This window comes from Notamacropus eugenii, chromosome 3 (assembly GCF_028372415.1).
Source record: "Notamacropus eugenii isolate mMacEug1 chromosome 3, mMacEug1.pri_v2, whole genome shotgun sequence".
Taxonomy (NCBI): domain Eukaryota; kingdom Metazoa; phylum Chordata; class Mammalia; order Diprotodontia; family Macropodidae; genus Notamacropus; species Notamacropus eugenii.
In genome coordinates, this window is record NC_092874.1 from 489,653,326 (window position 1) to 489,667,666 (window position 14,341).

General features: G+C 50.3%; 1 protein-coding gene across 1 annotated transcript; it reads left to right on the forward strand.

Moving 5' to 3' along the window:
* The first annotated feature begins 5,150 nt into the window (after positions 1-5,150).
* LOC140497857 (BOLA class I histocompatibility antigen, alpha chain BL3-7-like) lies at positions 5,151-9,600 on the forward strand. Its single transcript, XM_072599320.1, has 8 exons — positions 5,151-5,273; positions 5,930-6,208; positions 7,053-7,328; positions 7,721-7,996; positions 8,143-8,250; positions 8,746-8,778; positions 8,966-9,010; positions 9,184-9,600. Exons 1-8 carry the CDS (start codon positions 5,210-5,212, stop codon positions 9,186-9,188), a joined length of 1,086 nt encoding a protein of 361 aa, XP_072455421.1. The 5' UTR covers positions 5,151-5,209; the 3' UTR covers positions 9,189-9,600.
* The last annotated feature ends 4,741 nt before the right edge of the window (positions 9,601-14,341 follow it).

The following is a 14,341-nucleotide window of genomic DNA, read 5'->3' on the forward strand; positions in this document are numbered from 1 at the left end:
GTGTGCTGGCCTACCAGTGCTATGCCAGGAAACTGAACCGCTTACATCTGAATTGTCTTAGGAAGATTGTGAAGATCACCTGGCAGGATCAGTACCAGGCACTGAGGTCATTTCTCAAACTAAATGCCAAGCATTCAAACTCGACTGTGAGTGCAACTATGAAAGGCTGGCCACATTATTTAAATGCCAAATATATGCTTGCCCAAAAGACTCTTTTATGGAGAACTCACACAGGGCAAAGGATCACATGGGGGTCAAAAGAAGTGATACAAGGACACTCTCAAGGTCTCTCTGAAGAACTCTGGAATTGATTGCATGACATAGGACACACTGGCACAGGACCACATGGCACACCCACATCAGAGAAGGGGCTGTGCTTTACCAGCAAAGCAGAACTGAAATAGTTCAAAAGAAAAGCGAGATGTGCAAATTTAGAGAATCCACCCCAAATTCTCACATGGACTATTTGTGCCCAGCCTGTGGTCGAGCCTTCCAAGCTTGTACTGGTCTGATCAGCCACACTCGGACACACTGTGACTTGACCCTAATATAGTGATGTCATTTTGGTCCCTTTCTAGAATGAAGGACAACAGTCATAATATACACTGTATATGTTCTTGAGATTCTACTCATTTCTCTATGCATCATTTCATACAAGAAGAAGGGGCACAAACTAGATATGAAAAGCCAAAGCAACTGAAGTCAGTGGACCAGCATTGGCTAAACTCACTGCCACAAATGGGCCAGTGAAGGATTCCCCTTTTAGACAAGCCCTGCAGAGAAAACTGGAAAGTCATTTGGGATCATTTGGGTTAAGACTCCCAGCTTCCACATCCTACTACATTGCACTCAAAATGCAGACTGTACCTGGCCATAAAAATCACTGATTAAAAGACCTAGAAAAAAGATGAAGGAGAAGGAAAGAGAATGTCCAGCTTGGCACCTCCACACCTTCTAAAAGCAGATGTAGAACATGGCCCGTCCTGAATCCTGGGTGGGAAATCCAAAAAACCACACAGAGAGGCACTGTTCCAGACAGAGAGTGTTCTGTGCACCCTGAGTCTTAACCCTAACCATATCCTAAATGTGTGCTGAGGAAAGGGTCCAGCCAGCAAAGGCGTGGCTGAGCATGCCAGCTCAGGGAAAGACCATTCATCAGGCCAAGAAAGGGTCCCAGATCTAGCATAAAGGGGTAGGAACAGGTGTGTCTGGAAAACCCTATCTCTTATTGCTCAACTTGGGGTTAGACATCTAGGGCAGACTGAAGGGATCTACCCCTAGAAGAGGCAGACCCCAGATGAGGGGCAGGTGCCAGGACCTAGGCTGGGTCTTAAGCAGAAAACACATTCAAGGCAAGCAGAAGCTTGTGGTTCCAATCCCAGGAGCAGAGTGGGGTCTCAGATCTCTTCCAGCCCATTCTGAAGCCTACAGAAAAATAGGCATGGAAGGAGTCATAGATGAAAGGGAACTCTAAAGTTCTGTCACTTTCTAGCAGCATAGCTTTCCAGCTGGCTTATAGTGACTGAATCCATTAGTAATCTCCACATGGGCCAGCCCACAGATGTGTTGCTCAGACTCAAACACAGTTCAGGAATTTTCAGATCTATGATGGTGGAGTGGTGGATAGGGAATCAGACCATCCTGGGAGCACTGAAAACTTACAGGTCCCCGGAGTGAGCTTTCCCTGAGTTCCTGGAATAACATACAACTCAGAACCTCAAGAAAGCTGCAACAAGGTTATTCTGGACATGCCCTTCAGAATGTGGAGAGAGCCTGGCCCTGACATCAGGTCCATGGTCAGGAAGCAGACTAAAAGAATTAGCAGACAAGAAAGGATCCCATGGGGACAGGGATGCTGAAGACACAAACCCAGACGAAGAAAATGACTTCAAAACATCAACACACAAAGCCTCAAAGAAAAGCACAGAGTGGGCAGAATTCAACTAGGATTTCTGGAAGAGAGCAAATAGGTAAAAAGGTAAAAAGAAGCTAGTGATAATATTTTTAACTGAGGAAAGAACTGGAATGTAAACAACTGCTGTGGAAGAAAGAATCAGAATTGGAATAAAGGGTTTGTCACAACTGAATTTTAACAGAAGGGTAAGCTGAGGCAGATATCTGAGCAAGGTAACATCTATTAGCAGGGAATGCTCCCTATCAATAAATGAGCCAGAGGCCTGGAGCAAAAGGACACTTGCCCTTCTGTGGGTTTTGGGGAGCACAGAAGAAAGAGCAGAGCAGGGTAGGTGACACCTTGGGATTAAGGCCTAGTTACAGTGCTGAGGTCAGGGAACAACCTGATTGGTTGAAAGTTTGGTAATGGAAGCGAGCAACAACACTCCTTCTCCTCCTGTGAGACTAAAACATGTTCATGGCCTGAGTCCAGGTGCAGGATAGAGGCCCAGGCATTGGGACAGCAAACCAGACATCTTGGAAGGACAACTTGGTGGCGTAAAGATGTCAGACCCAAACCTCCTTGCTTTCTCACCCATTTCCCAAGGTTAGCAAAATTCCTTGAGCAGGAGAGCTGGACTTTTCAGCTTAACGTATTCCAGACCAGCTGAACTCTGAACCAAGTTTAGAGACAAAGAACTGTAACTCAGGTAATTACAGGATGAAAGTAGTTTCAGAACCAAATCAATAAATTGTAAATATGATCAATAAGAAATGAAACAGGATTCTTCTCAATCTTTGCAGGCTTGCCTGAAGAGCTGCAGAACCTTGTCCAAGCAATAAATGTATGGAAAACTAGAATGACTCCGTGACACAACGAGCAAGATCCAAATGAAATCAAAAGACTGAAAAACAGAAGAAACTGTTATAGTCCTGAAAATCGTATTAAGGGGAGAGAATTTAAGAGTCATTAAAACCATGGCCCTAAATCTTAATTCAAGGAAACATTAAAAAAATACTACTGGATGTCTTTAGAACTAGAGGTCAAAATGGAAATAAAAAGAACCCAGAAGAACCCATCTCTGGAAAGAACCCCAAGTGAAAACTCCCAGGATCCTCCTAGCCCAAATCCAGAGCTTAAGGTCTAAGAAAAAAAAAAAAAACAAACCCAGAAAACATCCAGAAAGAAATACTTAACAAGGAGCAGACAGCTGAGAATATTCCAGAAGACAAAGGCTTCTGAGGAGGGGGAAGGTGAGAGACAAGGATCTCACATAATCCAGACGAAGCAGAAGTCTGTGTAACAGAGGAGGGTCTGGTGGGGGAAGAAGCTGACAACAGAACAGCAATCTCACTTGAACGGATCGAAGGAGGGACTGTGGAGGGCAAAGGATGAGAGAGCCTCCCCACTTCCTGATGGAGATGAAAGATTCAGAGCACAGAATTTTATTCCTATATACATACATTTTTGTTTTTTGGGGGCCGCATGAACAATGCTGGAATGCTGCCCTTGAGTATACAAGTTTATAACAGAGGTTTTGTTTTCCTTTATCTCTCAATTTAAGAAGGCTGAGCAGGGTAAGTGGAGTTTTTCCTGAGGGAAAAAAATACTTATTTGAAAAAATCAGAAAATCCATTCATTTAACGTCTACAACTGTGTCAAGGAGCTTTCTTAATCCAAGATACTATTTTTAAAAAACAGATAACCCTAATCACATAAAATCTAAAAGGTTTCACTAAAATAAATGAACATCAAACATGAAAAACTGTTAGTAGCACATAGGTCAAATGGATACATCAGGTCTGACCAAAATAAGTCCTTTACATCCAGACAGAGACCTGACACCAACACGAACCAAGAGCCATTGCCAACAGATAAGCGCTGAAAGGATATGAATATTTCTAAAGTCCTGGAAACCATAAACGACCTGAAAACAGGTCTCCAAGCCACACTAAGAGAAAGTCATGGGGAAATAATCTTGCATCTCTTGTGAAGGGGTAAAATTTGTGCATGACAATAACAGAGTGCTGAAATAAGAGGACACAATTCTTTGGGCCCCAAACCAAAAAAGGAGGAAGTGGAGCTGCTGATAGATGGTAGGAAAGGAGAAGTCTGGACTTTCTCAGAACTAGGATGAGGCTCCGGACTAGGGTCAATATTGTGGCTACTACGTTTGGTAAAGAGAAGAAACCAGAGCTGGGTGTTCAAGGCTATGAAAGTGTGCACTGTTGGTCTTCAGTTTTCCAATCTGGAAAATAAAGGAGATTGTCTCTAAGATCCTCTCCAGGGAAACTTGATCCTCTCTGTGAAATCTTTAGTTTCATGGTTTCCCAGTTGGGGGGATGAGATAAGAAAGAGGGAAAATCCTACCAAATGTGCCCGGTTCATTGTTTCTGAAAAAAGAAGTTACCAGGCATTCACACCTTCACATTTCAGGCAGCTCAGACCAGCTTTAGGCTGAAATGGCACTCCCCTCCATTTTAATAATTAAGATCTTTCCTTTTTGTTACTGAGTTGAGTCTGACTCATTGTGACCCCCTTTGGGTTTTTTAATCAAAGACATTGGAGTGGCTTGCCCTTTCCTTCTCCAGATCATTTTCCAGATGGGGAACCTGAGGCAAACAGGGTTAAGGGACTTGCCCAGGGTCACACAGCTAGTAAACGTCTGAGGCCTGGATTGGAAGTCAGTTCTTCCTGACTACAGGCCCTTGGCTCTATCCACTGGGCCACACCCCTGCCCCTCTTCTACTAGGATTCCCAATTCCATTTCCTGGACTGTTATCCTCTGCATTCTTGGGTCCTGGCTTGGGAGGTTACAAGACTTGCCCAGTCACAGCTGGGACGGAGGTCGTTAAATCTGAGGGGGCAGCTCTTGGTCTCCAGTCAGCCTGCAGATTTCCTCAGTCCTCAGACCCCCTGAATCTGGGGGGGACATTTTCTCCCCAACTTCTAAGGAGGGGAAAGGGTGGCACTGAGGAGGGCTGGAGGGCAGGGTGGACTCCAGCCCTAACCCTTCTTTTTCTCTGGTTCAAGCTGGGAGCACAAGAGCAGGGCGCTCCTGGAGTGATGGTGGGGGGGAGGGAGCCTGGGCTGCCCCACAGAATCCGAGGCTGTTCTGGGAATGACAGAGACCCAGCCAAGGTCTACCAAGCTGGGGATTTCCTCAGGGTTAGTTTCAGTTTTGGTCTCTCAACCTGCGCGGGCTCCTTCTGCCCAGTCACCAGTGATGTTTGTTGTCTCCCGCCCGCTATTGGCTGGCCGAGCCTCCGGGAAGCCAATCAGAAGTGAGGGTAAACAGGTCTCGGCCTGCGGACCATGGAGCGCTCCCTGGGCGCTCTCCTTCTGTTGGGGTCATTGATCCTGCCGGACACCTGGGCAGGTAAGGAGAGACTGGGCACAGCACCCAGGGGTAGCCCTAGGGCCGGGATGGGGTTCCCTACACGGAGCTCCTCGGACCCGGCTTCTCTGGTCAGTGCGGTCCGGGCGGGGTGAGAGGGGGGACCCGGAATCAGCCTGGACCGGGAGCCGCCGCCCCTGAGCGGGGCTTTGAGGCGGGGGGGCTGTCTTCGTGTCGGTCCCTTAGTTTGGGGGGTGAGTGGATCGGTAGGGGGTGGGAGGTCCTAGGAGGGAGAATGGGGACCACAGTCCTGGGGGCGTTAAGGAGCAGAGCTGTCCGGGGGCCCCCCGATACTCCCCCGGAGCCCCCCAAGGGCGAACCAGGGGCAGCTTTGTTAAAGAGCTTCCCGGAGGATGGGGGAGCAGGGGCAGGTGAGGACACGAGGTGGGGAGCGGAGAGTGACCCGGACCGGAGGTTGGCAGGGGGTCGGACCCGCCGGGGCTGTTGTTGGGGACCGAGGTGTGCTGATCTCAGAGCGTGGAGGCCTTGAGAATAGGGGGCGCGGCGTGCCGGCCTGGGGGGAGGAGGCATCTCGGGATAGCTGGGTCAAGGGTCACTGCCCGGTCGTGGCGGGGTGCAGGTCACCCCCGGCGCCCCCCGCCCTGACCGGGCCCCGTCCCCCCGTCCCCCCGGCCCAGGCTCTCACTCCCTGAGGTATTTCTACACCTCCGTGACCCGGCCCGGGCTCCGGGAGCCGCGGTTTCTCGCCGTGGGCTACGTGGACGATCAGCAGTTCGTGCGCTTCGACAGTGACGGCCCGAGTCCGAGGGAGGAGCCGCGGGCGGCGTGGATGGAGAGGATGGAGCAGGAGGAGCCGGGGTACTGGGAGCGGGAGACGCGGAACATGAGGGCGGAGACGCAGATTTACCGAGAGGACCTGGAGACCCTGCGGGGCTACTTCAACCAGAGCGCGGGTGGTGCGTGACGGGGGCGGGGCGGGGGCGGGGAGCGGGGTCCGCCCCGGGGCCCCCTGGGGAGGGGGAGGAGCCCCGGGGGTGTGGGGGCGGGGAAGCGGGGGTCAGCCCGGGCCCCCTGGGGAGAGGGAGGAGCCCCGGGGGTGTGGGGGCGGGGCGGGGGGCGGGGCAGCGAGGTCCGCCCCGGGCCCCCTGGGGAGGGGGGGAGGAGCCCCTGGGGGTGTGGGGGGCGGGGAGCGGGGTCCGCCCCGGGGCCCCCTGGGGAGGGGGAGGAGCCCCGGGGGTGTGGGGGGCGGGGAGCGGGGTCCGCCCGGGGCCCCCTGGGGAGGGGGGAGGAGCCCCGGGGGTGTGGGGGGCGGGGGGCGGGCAGCGGGGTCCGCCCCCGGCCCCCTGGGGAGGGGGGGAGGAGCCCCTGGGGGTGTCGGGGGGCGGGGAGCGGGGGTCCGCCCGGGGCCCCCTGGGGAAGGGGGAGGAGCCCCGGGGGTGTGGGGGGCGGGGAGCGGGGTCCGCTCGGGAGGGGGGAGGAGCCCCGGGGGTGTGGGGGGCGGGGAGCGGGGGTCCGCCCGGGGCCCCCTGGGGAAGGGGGAGGAGCCCCGGGGGTGTGGGGGGCGGGGAGCGGGGTCCGCCCGGGAGGGGGGAGGAGCCCCGGGGGTGTGGGGGGCGGGGAGCGGGGGTCCGCCCGGGGCCCCCTGGGGAAGGGGGAGGAGCCCCGGGGGTGTGGGGGGCGGGGAAGCGGGGGGTCAGCCCGGGCCCCCCGTGGGGAAGGGGAAGGAGCCCCCGGGGGTGTCGGGGGGCGGGGTCGGGTCAGCCAGGATCCGGCCTCACTGACCCCCGTCCGGCCCAGCAGGAGTCCACACTCTCCAGACCATGTACGGCTGCGAGGTGTCCCCCGACCTCACCTTCCAGCGCGGGTTTGACCAATTCGCCTACGACGGGCAGGACTACATCGCCCTGGACAGCGAGACCCTGACCTGGACGGCGGCCGTGACCCCCGCCGTGAACTCCAAGCGCAAGTTGGAGACGAGGAGCTTCGAGGAGAGAGAGAAAGTCTACCTGGAGGAGACGTGCGTGCTGTGGCTGAAGAAGTACCTGGAGATGGGGAAGGAGGCGCTGATGAGGACGGGTACGGCCGGCCGCCCGTGTGCCCGGCACTCCAGGCCCCCGGGCGGCCCTGCTCCACCTCCCCTCAGCCCCGGGACCCCTTGTACCCCAGGGCGTATTGTAGGGTGTTCCCCTTCCCCCACCAGACCTCGTGCCCCTGGAGGGGAGGGGGGGAAGGGGAGCCTGGAAATACCCCTGCCCTTTGGCTGCAGACCCCCCCACCCAAGTGTGCTCAGCCCTCAAGGCCCCCCACCCAACCTGCTCAGCCACTCCTCAGCCCGAGCCCCGGGCCCCCCACCCCCAGGAACCCCTTGTACCCCATGGCTCAGATTGTGGGGTGTTCCTCCTGTTCATGTGGCCTTGGAGAGGAAGGGGGAAAGGGAACCTGGAAATGCCTCTGACCTTTGCCTCCAGACCCACCCTCTGCCAGAGTGACCCGCCACACTGCCCCCCATGGGGAGGTGACCCTGAGGTGCCGGGCCCAGGACTTTTACCCCAAGGAGATCTCCCTGACTTGGCTGAGGGATGGGGAGGAACAGCTCCAGGATACGGCGTTCATTGAGACCAGGCCTGCAGGAGATGGCACCTTCCAGAAGTGGGCAGCTGTGCAGATGACCTCGGGCCAGGAAGGCAGATACACCTGCCGAGTTCAGCATGAGGGGCTGTCTGAGCCTCTCACCCTGCAGTGGGGTAAGGACAGAGAGGAGGGGCTGGGAAAAGGCCACCCCCACCCCACAGGATCAGAGGGAGGGGGAGTTACTGGGGGAAATGGGGGAAGGGTTAATGACTCAGGGCAGACAGGGATCAGGGCTTCTCACTTCCCTTTTCCATTTCAGAACCAGAGTCCTCATCCACCTGGCTCATTGTGGGGGGCATTGCTGCTGCCCTCCTCATCCTCATTGCAGTCCTTGCTGGAGTTGGGATATGGAGAAAGAAGCACTCAGGTAGGCAGGACTGGGAGGGGTCATTAGGGATCAGGCCCCATGGAGATCTGGGCTTCTCCTGACCCGGCAGGTTGTCTTTCTGTCCCCAAGTCCTCTTCTTTTCATCCAAGGGACAGTTAGATGAGCCCTAAGAGTGGAGATGAACAACTAGAAGCCATTTCCTGGAGGATGCCTGGCAGGGGTGTCACAGGCTGCCTGAGTGGAGAATCTGCTTCAGACTCAGCTCAGACATGAACATGGGGATTTCTGCCTGAGGGCCTGGGTGTCTCCCCAGCTGGGGTGTGTAGACCAACCCCGGGAACTCCTGGAGGCAGACCTGGAGGGGGGTTAGGGCCTTTTCTCTCTTCCTCTTGGATCCAGAGGCTGGAGTGCTATGGGGCATGGGGGTGCATCTTGGTTATTTGTTGTGTCTCCAAGACAAATCTTGGAATTTCTGAGACTCTGGTGTGGTCTCTTCTCCCGGATTCCTCACTAGAAATTTGTTTTCTTTTCCAGGTGCAAAGGGAAGTCTTTATGTTCCTGCTGCAGGTAAGTGAAGGGTAGACATGGAGGGTAGAAAGAAGGGGCCAGCCCATGGTGTCTCTGGGACCTGAGCAATGAGAAGGCAGAGGAGAGGCCTAGCCCAGTAGCCTTCCCTTGGTGTCCCCTTCCCTTCCTATACCCTGGTTCTGGGATGCATGTCCCTGACTGGGTTGTTTCCCTCCTTTGTCTCCAGGCAATGACAGTGCACAGGGTTCAGATGTCTCTCTCACAGCCAAAGGTGAGACTCTGGGGGCCTGGAAGGAGGGAGGGGCCGAGCAAAGAGGAGGAGGGTCTGTGGGAGGTTGGGCTGAGGATGGGCTGAATTCGTGAGGCTGGCTCTTCAGAATGATGATAGGCTGGAGGCCAGAGGGCCCTTTGAGGATCCCCCTGAATCTGTCTTTCCTTCTTCAGCATGAGAGAATTGCCTGGCATGGACCTAAGACAGAAAACCAGTCTGCAGTCCCCCTACTGTTCCTGTTGACCCTTGGCCTCTCTCCCCTGCACTGACCCCTGTGATTCTCCCTGGACTCTACTGGCCCAAGCCCAGGGCAGCCTCATCAGGGCCCTCACCCTGTTCTCTAAGGCCTCCTTCCCCTCCTCCCTCCTGTCTCTCTGCTTTGGGAATGAGCCTCCTGCACATATGATGCTGCCCTAACCTCTGGGGTCTCTGACGGCCAGAACAGCCTGATGAATCACTGCTCTGGAGTCTGCAGCTTTTCTCCACAATCTCAGCTCAGCTTCACATTTGGGTGGGGGATTGTGGGGGAAGGATGACCACATGGAGATGTTACAGCCACATGAAAGGGGAAATAAATGAAAGTTTGGAGATGCCTGAGAAGCTGTTATTTGCTCTGCTGTGTCTGTGAGTGCAGTTGGGGGCTGGGCCCAGAGGGGAAGGAGCCTGCGGGGAGGGACTGTACTTGGTAAGAGGGCAGACTTTGTCTTTGATTTGTACTGCTTGGGGTATGTATGGATGTGGTCTACTGGGACTTGTTTCAGGGCTTCAGACAGAGCCCAGGCTGGGCACTCCTCCTGGCTCTGCAGCCATGCCCAGACAGGGTGCTGGGTCACTAACCCATGGGCCTCCTGCCCATAGGTGGCCCCTCAGCACTGACCTTCACAGAGGTCCAGATCTCTGTGTTTTGTCATTTTCATCAGAGATATAGAAGCAGCATTTTCGTTCTGGGGACAGGAAGTCCTGTGAGAAGAGAGGAAACATCTTCCATGGGGGCTCACTTTCCTCATTTGCAGCAGAAAATGGGTCCAAATTTCAAGGCGACTCAGTGGAGCCTCTGACTTACAGGCAGGAAGACCTGAGTTCAAATCGCATCTCAGGCACTTAATGGTTTTGTGACCCTGAGCAGGTCACTTAACCTCCCACCTCAGGAATGTAACTTGGTTATATAATAATTTACTAGGAATACCATGCTGTACATAATAGATCTGCAGTTCCGTGGGTAATCTCTTTTTGTTCTGTGTTATGGAAAATATTGTTTTATTTCACAAATTCAAAATAAAATACAGAAAATTACAGAAAAATCAGAGCTACAACTGGTTCCTCTCAACTTCAAACTGGGCATCAGTGACTATGCCACATGTGAGGCCACAGGTTTGGTGGTGTTGGGTTGTTCAGCTTGTCAGGAGCCCAGGTCACCAGGTCCACTGTGAGTGAGGACAGAGGGAGGAGATGAGAGGACAAAGAGGTCATGGGAAAAGACCTGGGCCAAGAGGCCTGGCTTTGGTCTTTGCATCCTTTCCAGTGATTCCCTGCACTCTCCTGGGGTCCTTGTGTTCAAAGATATTCAGGATTTGCTCCCCTACTCTTGTTAGAGACATGCTAGCTCAGGTTTAGGTTCCATGTTGGGATGAAATGAGGTCCTCAGAAATCATTGATCATTAAAGAAAGGAGGTTAACTTGGCCCTAAGACAGCAAGGATGTGTACCAAGGACATGGTTGCACTTTTCTGGATAGGGCCCCTCTCACGTACAGGTGAAAACTGGTCAATGAGACAAGGCAGGGTGACTCCAAAGAAGTTACCCTGTTAAAGGAGCCACAACTCACTGTGGATGAGACTTTAGGTTTAGGTCAACAGGAAGCTACTTGAAGGGAGACAAGGGTCAATCAAATCCCAGAGACAACTTTGTTGCATTTTAGGGAAAACAAGTCCTTTTTCTGGGAAAACCAGAAATCCCTTGTCCCATCGCACACTCTCCCCCAAGACCTAGGGATCTTCTAAGAGACCTTCCACCTTTTTCTAATTTTCAGGATTTCATTGGACAATTATCCTGCTCCAGGAATTATAAGAAGTGAAGAAAAAAAATCTTGCTTCACAAAAGAGTAACCAAAGGAAAAAGAAAACAAAAAACAAGGAGGATGAAAAAAGGCAGAAATTCTGGACTTTCTCCTTTGGATGAACTGAGCCTCAGGTCTTAACCATCTAGTCCTGGTGTCAAATACAGCTGGAACCACATTAAAACTTAAAAATGTCATTTGGAAATAGTTTACAAAATAAAGATGCAATAAAACATGAATAATGTTAATATGTGGTTTTCTAAGCCAATGTGCAGCCCAGGGATCCTTCCACAGAGAGCCTGGCAGGCAGCAAGTGCTTGTTTTTTTAAAACTTATTTTATTTATTTTCAGCGTTCCACAATCACTACCACACAACCTAGGCTTTTTCTTTCTCTCCCTCCCCCTCCCTCCCATCTACTTCTCCCCTTTCTCCCTGAGATGGCATACAAATTTAAATACGCTCTACACATACATTCCTATTAAATTCATTTTCACCATAGTCATGTTGTATAGAAGAATTAAAATGAATGGGAGAAATCATATGACCAACCAAAACATTATATAAAAGAAAATGATCTGCTACAATCTGTGATTGAATTCCACAGTTCTTTCTCTGGCTGTGGAAGGCATTTTGCCTTAAAAGACCATTGGGAATTTTTTAAGTCCTTGCATTGCAATGAAGTTCTAAGTCTACCAGAAAAAATTCTCGCACACTGTGGTCGCTGCTGTGCACAGAGTTCTCCTGATTCTGCTCCTTTTGCTCAGCATCAGATCATATAAGTCTTACCAGGCCTCTCTGAAGTCTTTCTGTTCATCATTTCTTAAAGTGCAATAGTATTCCATTACATTTATATATCATAATTTATTCAGCCTTTCCCCAATGGATGGGCATCCCCTTGCTTTTCAGTTTTTGGCCACCACAAAGAATGCTGATATAAATATTTTTGTACATGTGGGATCCTTTTCAGTTTTTATGATCTCATGGGGGATATAGTCCTAGAAGCGATATTGCTGGGTCAAAGGGTATGCACATTTTTGTAGCCCTTTGGGCACTGTTCCAAATTCCTCTCCAGAATGTTTGGATCAGCTCATAGCTCCACCAACAATGAATTAGTGTTCCAGTTCTCCCACATCTTCTCCAGCATTTATCATCTTCCTGTACTGTCATGTTAGCCACTCTGATAGGTGGGATGTGGTATCTCCAAGTTGTTTTGATTTGCATCTCTCTAATCAATAGTGACTTAGAGCATTTTTTTCATATGATTATAGATATCTCTAATTTCTTCCTCTGAAAACTGCCTGTTCATATCCTTTGACCATTTATAAATTGGGGAATGACTTGTATTCTTGTACATTTGGCTCAGTTACCTATATATTTTAGAAATGAGGCCTTTATCACAGACACTAGTTGCAAAAATTCTTTCCTAGTTTTCTGCTTTCCTCCTAATCTTGGTTGCATTGGATTTGGTTGTGCAAAAACTTTTTAGTTTAATGTAATCAATATTATCCAATTTGCACTTCATAATGCTTTCTATCTCTTCTTTAGTCAAAAATTCTTCCCTTCTCCATAAATCTGAAAAATACACTACTCCTTGCCCCACTTATTTCTTCATAGTATCACTCTGCATACCTAGATCATATACCCATTTGGATTTTATTCTTGTGTATGGTGTCAGGCCTTGGTCTATGCCTAGTTTCTGCCACACTTTCATTCAGTTTTCCCAACAATTTTTGTTGAACAGTGAGTTCTTATCTCTGAAGCTGGGGTCCTTGGGTTGATCAAACAGTAAATTGCTATATTCGCTGTCTACTGTGTCTTGAGTACCTAGCATATTCTTTAATGTTCACAACAGAAGCCTTGCCATAATGCTTACACTGATAAAGTTTTCTCTTCAGTAGGAACAATCTGATGTTAGCTAAACCCTTAACAGAAGGCTTCCCATAGTCGCTGTATTTATGAAATTTCTCCAATCTGAATTTTAAATTGTCAATAAGCTGCCCTCTCCTGCTGAAGGCCTTCAGTTCATAACTTTTCAGCCAAGTCTGCATTTTCTGATGTTGTTTGTCCTTTGTTCTTGAAGAGGACCATGACATTAGGAATATGATGCCAGGACTTGCAAGTGAATTTGGATTTAAGTGAGGGAGGGCTGTGCAACGCCACCAGCCTCACCTTCCCTCTGGAGTCATCTGGGTCCTGGCAAGGTATAGATCAGGATGACTTCAGATGGCCCCTGAGTAATATGTACACTCCAGCTGAAGACCATCCCAAACCCATTACATTTATAAAGCCTTTTTACGTTAGCAATTCTCTAGTGAAGAAAAAGTTGTGAACTCTGGAGGAAAACATTTCCATCTTCATTACATTGATAAAGTTTCCTCTCAGGAAAAATTTATCCTTTCAGGATAAATCCCATTATAAGGAATAGGTTCTGGTTGAAAGGCTCTAATATGAACTTGTTGATTTTCATTTAATTCTATGGTTTAAAGCAAGCTTTCCCAGATTGATGACATTTATGAGTTCCTTTCTATTCAGTTTAGGAAGATGGTTTCTCTGCAGAATAAAGTTTATGATATTCAGTAAAGTCTGGTTTAGATGTAGAAACTATCTCTCTACGGCAAATTTTATGACCTTTCTTTGGTTTTGAAGATAAAATGAAGCTCCCTATGCCTGCATTGTATTTGGGAAGATCCTTTTCTAGTAGAGATACTCTGTATTGTACAAAAAGCTTTGGTTCCAAACTGACACTTTGGACAGATTTATCACCTGCACAATCCATCACTTTAGTAGGAATTTTCCTTTGGGTGGCATTTCCTTGCTGAGAATTTTTATTCTCCAAGCTCTGCTGCCTTTCTCACCTGGCATCACAGTTCCAGCCTTCTCTCCAGCTGGAGACACAGAGACCATCCTTTGGGAATCTGTCCTGGAAGAACTGCTTCACAGAAATGTGCAGTTTGGGAGGTGAGTCCTTGTTTTCACACCTAGTCTCCCAATCTGAAAAAAAGAAAGAAGATGGAAATGTCCCCAGTACCCACTTGCTGTACACTTGGTCCTGCTTCTGTGACTCTTCCAGAATTATTGTTCAATTTTAAAGAAGGGAATGAATCAGCCTTGTTGGTACAGTCACTTCCAGTCTAAACAAGGTTTCCCATTGACACTACCATCTTGTGAGGGAGGATGGATAGCAATTATAATTTATAAGAGAAAACTGAGGCTCAGAACAAGTTCTGTGATTTGCTCAAAGGTAACTAAATAACTAATCCCTGAAACCCAACACA

Bases quoted from the DNA above. Each gene is read 5' to 3' on its own strand.
- LOC140497857 (XM_072599320.1), top strand. From the start codon at position 5,210: ATGGAGCGCTCCCTGGGCGCTCTCCTTCTGTTGGGGTCATTGATCCTG. The intron at 6,209-7,052 runs GTGCGTGACGGG...CCGGCCCAGCAG, and splicing joins CTTCAACCAGAGCGCGGGTG to GAGTCCACACTCTCCAGACC. The intron at 7,329-7,720 runs GTACGGCCGGCC...CTTTGCCTCCAG, and splicing joins GGAGGCGCTGATGAGGACGG to ACCCACCCTCTGCCAGAGTG.